Consider the following 11,542-nt stretch of genomic DNA (forward strand, 5'->3'; position numbering starts at 1 on the left):
CCACTTTAAAATTGAACTGGTCTGTGTGTTCCTTTAAGGAAAATACAGAAAAGCCATCCAGAATAAGCTCTGCCGTATCACATCTCTGCTCTTTAAACATGAGTTTTCCTCCTATTTTCAGGGTTATATGCCAAATGACATCACCAACATAAACAACTAAATCTGTTGTTTCTGCTGAACTCAATTTATTATATATGTACTCTAACTATGTTCTATTAATCAGTGAGTTCATTTCTGTTTATCACTATTTGGTGCTAGATTTAGTGTTATTAAAACTTTTTATTCTACTTCGTTTAAGAATGCTTGATTCTGATTGGCTGGGAGGAGGGCATTAACCCGGCAGGTTGCCCGCTGACTGAGCACAGCGTCATCAAATAGTAGATCAATACGCCGCTTGTATTTCTTTTCTATCACAGAAATTTCAAACATGAGGTCCATTGTAAAAATAAACCTTGTTTAGAAATGTTTCTAAAATGTGTCGGAAATCTATCGGAGGGTCAGTCGATAGATAGTTTCGCAAGCGAGATACAATATAGCAACTACGTTATTAAACTAATGTTAGTGATCAGATGCAGCCCTGTGTGGTTGCTATACAAACTAATTAACATTAGCTACAGTTGAGCTAACGTTATTCGCCGTAGTTCTAAACATTACAGTGTTTTAAAAATGGACAAATTCATTGTCAATTTTAATATATTTGGAGTAGGGAAGACATTTGAGGACTGGTTAAAGAGCGACGAGGACGACGGAATGACAAAAGAAAAAGACAAGGCCCAGGGTACCCGTTTCTGAGATCTGACAGATGAGGAGCTGGGTACAATTGAAGACGGGGTCCTTGAATCAAACACGAAAAAGGCAACTGCCTTTGCTGTCAAGGTTTTCACCGAGTGGAAGAGCCACCAGAAGGATAGACCGACAGTGACAACTGACCCGGACACCTGCAGCGCCAAAGAACCTTGTGTGGTTGCTATAGAAACTAATTAGCTACAGCTGAGCTAACGTTATTCACCGTAGTTCTAAAGGGGACTACTTTTTGAGGGAGATGAACTCAAACAGAGTATACATTTAATAAGCATGCAATACGAATAAGAAAAAGCATAATTATTAAAGTATTTGAATTGTTTTATTATGTTGGCAAGCAAGAAGTAGAATAAACGGGTTCTACCTCGACTTCGTCTCGGGCGGTAAGCCGTCCACAAGCCGGGCATATCAAACTGTTTATTGCACTGCCTCTCGGTGATTATCCCTTACTTAAATGACTTGACAACAGCTTGCTTGGTGCTAGTTTTAAACATGTCGTTAACGTTGTGAAATGGTTATAGTTTGGTTAAGTTTAGGCACAAAAACCAACTCACTTGGTCATGTTGAGGAAATAAAAGTACTTAGTTAAATTTGGAGAAAGATTGGGGTTTGGGTTATTCACTGCTGGTTATGCACGTGATGCAGAAAGTGACGTAGCTTTGGTAGCTCTGTTTGTTCCGTAAAGTATTAAAAATGAAATGCGGGTTACTTTTATTTTCAAATGAGACATGATTTTGAGTCTCATGGTCGAATGTCCTGTGTTTGTTTGACCCATCCACACCCCTAACTTTCCTCCTACTTGAAGCTCCATTCTTCTTCACCTTTGCTTCTTTGCTCTTGTCATAATTACAATGGCCATATTTGTACATATTTGTAATGTCATATGAACATGGTATGTGTCTTTGTTTTAAGGACAGTATAGAAAAGCCATCCACAATAAGCTCTGCGGTCTCATGAGGGAGGCTCTTCAACTCTGTTTTCCTCCTAGGTTCAGTGTTGTGCCAAATGACATCACCAACATAAACATCCGTTGTTTACGCTGAACTGAATTTTTTACATATGCACTCAATACATTCTCTATCACTTTTCTTTGGAAGAAGCGAAAAGTAGCACATCCTGCAGATCACTTCTCGTTAATCAGTGAGTACCTTTCTGTTTATCACTAGTCAGTGCTAGATTTAGTGTTATTAAAACCTTTTAAATGACTTCACAACAGCATGCTTGGTGGTGTTAAACATGTCGTTAACATTTTAAAAACAGTCAAAGTTTGTTAACTGCTGCACTGAAGACAGGCTGAAATTTAATTCTAATTTGCATTTTTGAAATTAAGTTTTGCTGCAGCACATCTGTCTATATTGCAATGAAAATATCATCAGTTTTTCTGAAGTGTTACAATGAACTGGGAACTACCGGAGACACATCATTTGTGGTGGTTATTATTTGCCAAAGACTGAGTTCTGAAATGACCACCTTTGATTTCATGTGACTGTCTTTGAATCAATGGTTGTAAACTATGATAAAACAATATTCCTGATACAGCCTGATAAAGGGCAAATTCTTAACTATATTTCCAATACTGTAGATTTCAAAGAGAAAGACTTAAGACTTAACAAAATTTAGATTTCAGAATGTTTGATACCAGTGACAAACAGGGTTATCAGTAATGTTTAAGTAAAGTTTCCCTCTCTGTTCCAGAAAATCTCACTTGCTCTAGTGATCTAATTTACTGAAACAATAAAAAATGATAGCTCCAATAACTGTTATGATGCTCTGCATTCTGAAGATGAGGATGTTTCTCCTGTTCTGCGTCCTCTTCCTGATGTCTTCTACTGGCTACAGTCAGCTTCCAGGACCTCCTGGTCCTAAAGGTGACCCAGGACATCCTGGTCCACGTGGACCAGCTGGGCCACCTGGGGCACCTGGGAGAAGTGGTGGGTAATATTGACTTCCACAATCACGCTCCTAGGAACACTCGTTCTGACCAGACTCTAGTCATTATGTGTCTAAATTCTGGCACCCCTCTGTTGGACAGGCAGATGAGTTTGTTTTTAACCACAAGCTCTCTCCAATCTCCCAAGAGCTATCTGAGGTCACTTATACATTTTCTTCATTGGACTCGCTGTGTCAGCTGCAACAAGTCCTCCAAACCATACAAAAACATAGGTTGTTTATTCCTACCCTCTAATAGGACCCACACAAGCATTTTCTGTCCTCATATCTAAACCAAAAAACGCAACTGTCACTGTTTTAAACACACTGTTAACGTTGTGAAATGCTCACAGTTTAGTTAGTTTTATGCACAAAAATTAACTTAATTGGTTATGTCTAGGTAAAAAAACTACTTGGTTAAATTTAGAAAAAGATTGAGGTTGTGACATAGCTGTTAGTTCCGTAAAGTACAAAACAAATTCACCAGTTATTTTAATTTTCAAATGGGACATGAGCCCCAGTCTCAAGGGGCTTTGGATTTTTAATCATCTGTATGTCTCTTTCCCTGCTCTTGTACACATGATTTGCTGGAGCAAAAGGATTCCCTGGACTGCCTGGACCGTCTGGACCGCCTGGATCTGCTATATTCTGTGGACGAGGTTATATTTTTTCTAGATTTTAAAGAGCATATATATATTTTATGAAATAACTTTCACTAGCTGAGTAACTGCTGTTTATCATTTAGTAACAGGCAAAATGCACCAGTACTACAGTGCAACCTGAGTAAATGTCAGTGTCTTCATTGTCCTGCACAAAGAAATCTTTGCACACATAGACTTATAGTTGTTAGAGATGTAGAGAGATACACAAGAGGTGGACACTTAAAGTACATTCTAATTCCGTAACAATAGCAATACTATCTTTTTAAAGGTCCTAGTGTTTGATTGTTGTTGAGGCTGTGTCTGAGAGATATTAATTCCACTCTTGCTTGTAAATCTTACAATAAAATGCAATTCATGGAGGAATGTTGTCAATGTCCCTCATTCAAATAAGTGTACTTATTAAAAGTACAACACAGCCAGTGAAAAAAAGGAGCTTTAAAAAGTAATAACTGGTAACGTCTTCAGGGTAATCTGGGCCTGAGATTTGAAATGTTTACCAGAAAGCCTGTGGTACAAATGGAGGGAATTGCATTTGAAAGATGTGTGTGTTGACTAGGCACAGAGGGTCTAATGAAATATGCTACAGAGTTGTACTTTATGATGCCAAAATGTGGACTCAGGTCCAATATACAGCCAGTATAGTAACTCATCTTGATCTGTTTGATCCAGGTCTCTCTGGTCAGGAACTTGAAACCTTAAAGAACAGCCTCGCTAAGTTAGAGCTGGGTAAGTATCCTGTTCACGTATTACAAGGGAGTGTTACAGGGAGTGATTGCATGTGAATTTGGAGATTCATTTTAGCTGTTCAAGTGACACAAACCGTTAGATTTCTTGTCAAACTTGTTTTTACCATACCAATGTTCTGCTTTTACTATTGAATCAGAATGTTTGATGTAAATTGATCCTCTCTTTGGGCAGGATGTTGTCTGAGAAAGGAGCAATGAGAAATAATTTGAACACATTTAATTAATCTTGATGTATTTAGGTCTAGACTGCAACATTTGTGTAAAAACTGCAAATGTTCCATCATGCTTTAACTAAAGGCTTCTGAACAGAGCTCGAGGGCCAGAGGACCAAGATGACAATACAGTTTGGAAGTTGTTGAGCAATTGTTTTCACTTTAATTTCTGATTTGTTGCATGTTGTTCTCTTTACATTTCAGCCATGAACTATGACTTTGTCCGAAGAGTTGGTCAGAAATACTTTGTGTCCTACAAGAAGAGAGACTCTTTCTCTACGGCCGTCGAGTTCTGCTCCCAACGAGGCTTAGAGCTGGCTTTGCCCCAGAACGAGGAGGAGAACAACATACTCACTCAGTTCTTTGGGGACGTTTACAAAACAGCCTGGATCAACGTCAACACTAACAAAGCTGAGGGGAATTTTGAGGCTGATATGAAAAACCGACCATCTGACCTTTACCAAATGGGGAGAAGGGCAGCCAGACAAATCCATCCAGAATACAGGCTGCACCATGCTGTCAGAAAACGCAGTCTGGAGAGTGACACACGAATGTTTCCTGAATGCTTACATCATTTGTCAGTTATAGAAAGTTGTTGTATCCTTGCAAGTCATGTTTTAATGTTGCTTTAAACAAATGTACAGTCTCTTATAATATCCAGTGAATCAAAAATAATGACCGTAACTTTATCTTTATCCTCATTTTGATGGAGATATCATGGAAACTTCTTCAAGGTCCGGGTTTAGGAACAATAACTTGATGTAATAGTTTCCCACCACCATCCTTGTGATGTATCTTAATCCCTCCTTAAAAAACCCTAAAAAAGAGTAACCCCGCATTATTACTCTTATAACATAATAACATATTCCTCTACTAAAAAGAATTTAAGCAAATGATTATACTAATACTGATGAACGTTCAAACTATTGCTGTTTATAAAGAAAGAGTTTTTTGTTGTTGTGTGCGTTATATAGAGATTTCACACATCTTGTTATTGTTATTTTCTCTTTAATAGATCTTTCATTTATAAATTTCATTTAGCCACGACTAACTATCAAATCTTAACAAGCTCCAAATCTTTCTGCTTTGTTGAACTTTCTTATGTAGCCTATGTCATTTGATAATTATTTGGAACATTTGACCATCAGTGATCTCAGGCCACAATCAGCAGAGTTTCATTCTGAGTTGCATATTAGCTCTTACAGCAAATGAGGACAGAGATAAGCCAATTTTTATTTCATTCATTTTTATTTTATATTTAATCAGTTAGTAGATTTTGTACGCACTGAATGTGGGAAGAAACCGGAGCACCCGGGGTAAACCCATACTTAGCGCCACAGCAGACACGACACAAACACAGAAAGGCTCGGGACCAATCACTGAACCCTCGCCTTCCAGCTGTGAAGTCCCACTGTTGACCACTGAGGTGGCCCTGAGAGCTCAAGTCCTGCCCCCCATCTAGGTAACCTCCTGCTCCATTGGTCACCCAGTGGAGGAGACGGTAACCTGGATGTGAGGCAGGTCTGGAGCCCTTTGCTGCAAATGTTTTATTTTTTTTCATTTTCTTGAATGTGGGAGAAACACTCGGAGCGCCCGGAGAAAACCCAAACTTAGTAGAAAAAAACACATTACACTGGCATAACTCTAGCTTTACGTCTGCAGATATTGGAGATGGCTTTTCCCACAGATAGGAAGAACCTGCAGATGGTGCTACGCTTTTTTGGTGGTGTCGTCAGGTAATCTTTGACAGAGGAGGCAACACATTTTTCCAGTGCTGGATCTTCTAGACGCATGGAGATCAGCACCTCGTCTGCACAGCCCCACTTCTTACACAAGTCCTGGAAAATGGCCTTGTCAAGGTTTTTAAACGTTTTTTGGGTAGTAGCAAAATCTACACTCTTGACTTCAGCCCATGTTCTATTAGACAGATGGTAAATGTTGGCCTCTGGGTTTCCAATAGACCAGTTCACTTTTGCTTTCCTGTATATCCGCGAAACCAGCTTCTCTGTGAATATCTTGATGATTATGTTCCTACGTTCTTCCTGTGCTGTTGCATCCTGTGCAGGTACGGCACGTGTCTCCTCACATACTGAGCTAGGAGCTGGAGCAGTTGCTACAGGCTTCTCGGTGATGTTGACCTTTGGTAGCTGCGTTGCTGCCAGTGACTCTTCTTTTAATATTTTGTTAACCACCCTATTACTGTGGCTGCCGATCTGAGTGTTCAGCCACCACCCCATGAGTCCCATGAAATTCCACACTTTGTTTCGAATTCCATCATACATGTCAGCATGTGAATCAGGCACATCCACATTACTGCATGACTTCCCTCTCATTGGTTCTGGGATCAAATCGGACGCCATTCCACGTGTGATGTCCCCGTAGAGGAGATCAGTAAATTCCCGTGTGAATATCATGATTTTACCGGGGGTCATATTCTTGAACTTCTGAATCACATTAACCACATTTCCACCCTGTGGTTTGTTATTATCCTCAGTCTGAAGCAGAGAGTCAAAGCTCTTTATGGCTGTCTGTCTTGAGTGCTCCGTTTCAACGTTTGATTCTTTGTGGAATTTGGCCTTGAGATCCTCCAATATACGATAATACCAAGCTTTGGCCAAGCGCATTGTAAAAAAGGACTTAATCTTGCTCGCTATTGCTTTTACAAACAGCTTGAGCTTCTGTTGACATATTGGACTTGCAGCTTCTGCCCCGTCCAAACTCTTAATTTGAGTTATTGACCGAGCGATGTCTTCTGCAACATCTTCAATCTCCCGAGAGCATTTAGATCGTATCAGCTGATACTTGGGGTCTGGCACTCGATCCAAAAGAGGATCAATTATCGCCATCACCTCCTTTTCGATTATTTCTTCAACAGCCGTCAATGTTGGAATCTCAATCACACTGTCGTCTGATGAGATGTTCTCCGGGATTTCTGGTTCCACAGTTGTAACTGGTGATTGTATGCAGTCATCAGTGTCTTCTGGGTCCATGCCTTCGGCCTCATGTTCTGTCTGGTCATCAGTGTCTTCCGGGTCCATGCCTTCGGCCTCATGTTCTGTCTGGTCATCAGTGTCTTCCGGCTCCATATCTTCTGTCACTTCTCCCTGGAAGGGCGTCTGTTCTGTTTTCTGCGTAGGACTGGTATGACTCGTCTCCATACAGGTTTGAGCCGAGCACAAAGTTTTTATCTTGGCTGTGAAAGCTTTTACCATTTTGCAGACATGACCAACCATAGCATTAAGCATGCGAGGGGGAGTGATGTGCTGAATTATCACAGGCTCTGTAGTGAACATAGTAGTGGAGAGAGCAGATTTGACACTTTCTGCAACCTCTTTACCGACCAAACCTGTCAAGCGCCGTGAGCTGACACACTCGACTTGGTCCTCGGCATTCAGAGCCCCGGCAAAACTCCGAAAGAGTGTGTCGCCCAGACTGGACATAACACTCTCCTCAGAAAAATCCCACTCCTCATGCGCTGCAGTATTTTTTTCTCTTAAGATTCGTCAACCAGACTTTTGACAACAATGTTATTATGTCCAAAAGCAGGTCAGCCACCATAATTTTAGTGGCATCGTCAGGGGTGCAGGATTTCAACGATTCCCACTGTTCCGGTGTTATCCTTTTTAAAAAAGGTTTCGATCAGTAGGTGAACAGTATCTCCTGTAACCTCAGGCATGTCCTCTGTCTGTGATATTTCTGGTCCAGACATGATAATTGTTCAAATCAACTGTATTGGTTTTCGTTCAGTGACTTTTTCTGTACCAGCACTGTGTGAGATAAAAAAAAAATCTTGTTCTTTGTTTCAAGGACTCTTTTACTCTTCTTGCAGTAGTATCGAAAGAGTTTTAGCAGCCTACAGATTTTTTTAGATTCGTGTTGTATTGAATTATACTCTGGTCTCAAAATAACCTTGTTTCAGCTCTACGGATAGAAGTAGGAGTGAATTTAATTTCTATGGGTCTATAGTCTAAAGAACGTTGTATTGCATCACATCAGAAAGGATCAAAGCCTTTTTAGAATCTGATGTCAGAGATCAAAACCCAGCACAGCCAACCAATGGCTGCAGCTTAGCACCGTTGCTAGGCAACTGCAGCACCCTGTGGCTGGCTTCTCATGACAGCATAGCTAAACAGTGGGGTTGCAAAAGTAAAGATTCCGGTCATTTTCTGGATTTTAAAACAAAACAAACTATTACAATTCGGCATTCACAATAAGCAACTCTCCTATTTGTATGAGTTATTAAGTGATATTTGACATGTTTTCATTGGTAAAGAATATAGGTTAAGAGAGAAAATGTTCCTGTCTTATTTCTTAAACTAATAGGATGACAACTGCGTCCTCTAGTGGATGTAAGCAGTTGTCCATGCTGGTAGACCTTGTGATAGATATAAACCCAACAAGGCAAGGAAATGTGCAACATCCTTAATCTCTGGACCTTTTAGGAGCCACTTAATGAGCTCATACGTGAAATAGGCCTGCCAAAATTGGTCAGGTAAGCTGCCAACTTAAAGAGACAGCACACACTTTCAGACTTATTTTTTTGCTGTATCTCAAGCATGGATGTTATTCATAAAGCTACGTAGGCCTAATAATAACACTGTACATAATACCTTGGTAGGAAGGAAGTAAAAGCCACAAATGCATTGGAACGCAAAGGTAAGGAATTTGCTGAGCTCTTTACGTGCGCTGATGTGACGTCACAAGAAATGTTTCTGCCTTTCTGCCCATGCTCACAAGGACAGGAGGGGATCAGCCAGACTGCAGCTGATAGATGTGTTAACATACTCACTCAAGTGTATGGGGGATGATAGCAAAACAGCCTGGATCATCGTCAACACCAACAAAGCTGAGGGGAATTTTGAAGCTGATATGAAAAAACCGACCTCTGACCTTTACCAAATAGGGAGAAGGGCAGCCAGACAAATCCATCCAGAATACAGGCTGCACCATGCTGTCAGAAAACGCAGTCTGGAGAGTGACACACGATTGTTCTCTTAATGCTTACATCATTTGTCAGTTATAGAAAGGTCTCGTATGATCCTTGCAAGTCATGTTTTAATGTTGCTTTAAACAAATGTACAGTCTCTTATAATATCCAGTGAATCAAAAATAATGACCGTAACTTTATCTTTATCCTCATTTTGATGGAGATATCATGGAAACTTCTTCAAGGTCCGGGTTTAGGAACAATAACTCGATGTAATAGTTTCCCACCACCATCCTTGTGATGTATCTTAATCCCTCCTTAAAAAACCCTAAAAAAGAGTAACCCCGCATTATTACTCTTATAACATAATAACATATTCCTCTACTAAAAAGCATTTAAGCAAATGATTATACTAATACTGATGAACGTTCAAACTATTGCTGTTTATAAAGAAAGAGTTTTTTGTTGTTGTGTGCGTTATATAGAGATTTCACACATCTTGTTATTGTTATTTTCTCTTTAATAGATCCTTCATTTATAAATTTCATTTAGCCACGACTAACTATCAAATCTTAACAAGCTCCAAATCTTTCTGCTTTGTTGAACTTTCTTATGTAGCCTATGTCATTTGATAATTATTTGGAACATTTGACCATCAGTGATCTCAGGCCACAATCAGCAGAGTTTCATTCTGAGTTGCATATTAGCTCTTACAGCAAATGAGGACAGAGATAAGCCAATTTTTATTTCATTCATTTTTATTTTATATTTAATCAGTTAGTAGATGTTGTACGCACTGAATGTGGGAAGAAACCGGAGCACCCGGGGTAAACCCATACTTAGCGCCACAGCAGACACGACACAAACACAGAAAGGCTCGGGACCAATCACTGAACCCTCGCCTTCCAGCTGTGAAGTCCCACTGTTGACCACTGAGGTGGCCCTGAGAGCTCAAGTCCTGCCCCCCATCTAGGTAACCTCCTGCTCCATTGGTCACCCAGTGGAGGAGACGGTAACCTGGATGTGAGGCAGGTCTGGAGCCCTTTGCTGCAAATGTTTTTTTTTTTTTCATTTTCTTGAATGTGGGAGAAACACTCGGAGCGCCCGGAGAAAACCCAAACTTAGTAGAAAAAAACACATTACACTGGCATAACTCTAGCTTTACGTCTGCAGATATTGGAGATGGCTTTTCCCACAGATAGGAAGAACCTGCAGATGGTGCTACGCTTTTTTGGTGGTGTCGTCAGGTAATCTTTGACAGAGGAGGCAACACATTTTTCCAGTGCTGGATCTTCTAGACGCATGGAGATCAGCACCTCGTCTGCACAGCCCCACTTCTTACACAAGTCCTGGAAAATGGCCTTGTCAAGGTTTTTAAACGTTTTTTGGGTAGTAGCAAAATCTACACTCTTGACTTCAGCCCATGTTCTATTAGACAGATGGTAAATGTTGGCCTCTGGGTTTCCAATAGACCAGTTCACTTTTGCTTTCCTGTATATCCGCGAAACCAGCTTCTCTGTGAATATCTTGATGATTATGTTCCTACGTTCTTCCTGTGCTGTTGCATCCTGTGCAGGTACGGCACGTGTCTCCTCACATACTGAGCTAGGAGCTGGAGCAGTTGCTACAGGCTTCTCGGTGATGTTGACCTTTGGTAGCTGTGGTGCTGCCAGTGACTCTTCTTTTAATATTTTGTTAACCACCCTATTACTGTGGCTGCCGATCTGAGTGTTCAGCCACCACCCCATGAGTCCCATGAAATTCCACACTTTGTTTCGAATTCCATCATACATGTCAGCATGTGAATCAGGCACATTCACATTACTGCATGACTTCCCTCTCATTGGTTCTGGGATCAAATCGGACGCCATTCCACGTGTGATGTCCCCGTAGAGGAGATCAGTAAATTCCCGTGTGAATATCATGATTTTACCGGGGGTCATATTCTTGAACTTCTGAATCACATTAACCACATTTCCACCCTGTGGTTTGTTATTATCCTCAGTCTGAAGCAGAGAGTCAAAGCTCTTTATGGCTGTCTGTCTTGAGTGCCCCGTTTCAACGTTTGATTCTTTGTGGAATTTGGCCTTGAGATCCTCCAATATACGATAATACCAAGCTTTGGCCAAGCGCATTGTAAAAAAGGACTTAATCTTGCTCGCTATTGCTTTTACAAACAGCTTGAGCTTCTGTTGACATATTGGACTTGCAGCTTCTGCCCCGTCCAAACTCTTAATTTGAGTTATTGACCGAGCGATGTCTTCT

At 40.6% G+C, this 11,542-nt stretch overlaps 1 protein-coding gene across 1 annotated transcript; it reads left to right on the forward strand.

The window, feature by feature from the left end:
• Positions 1–1,787: 1,787 nt before the first annotated feature.
• Positions 1,788–7,958, forward strand: LOC144521977 (mannose-binding protein C-like). Its single transcript, XM_078256698.1, is given in 6 exon segments — positions 1,788–1,941; positions 2,585–2,732; positions 3,330–3,389; positions 4,062–4,118; positions 4,555–4,799; positions 4,801–7,958. Coding segments are annotated over 5 exon segments (648 nt in total). The 5' UTR covers positions 1,788–1,941; the 3' UTR covers positions 4,939–7,958.
• Positions 7,959–11,542: the final 3,584 nt, after the last annotated feature.

Source organism: Sander vitreus, chromosome 8 (genome assembly GCF_031162955.1).
Source record: "Sander vitreus isolate 19-12246 chromosome 8, sanVit1, whole genome shotgun sequence".
In the NCBI taxonomy this organism is placed as follows: Eukaryota; Metazoa; Chordata; class Actinopteri; order Perciformes; family Percidae; genus Sander; species Sander vitreus.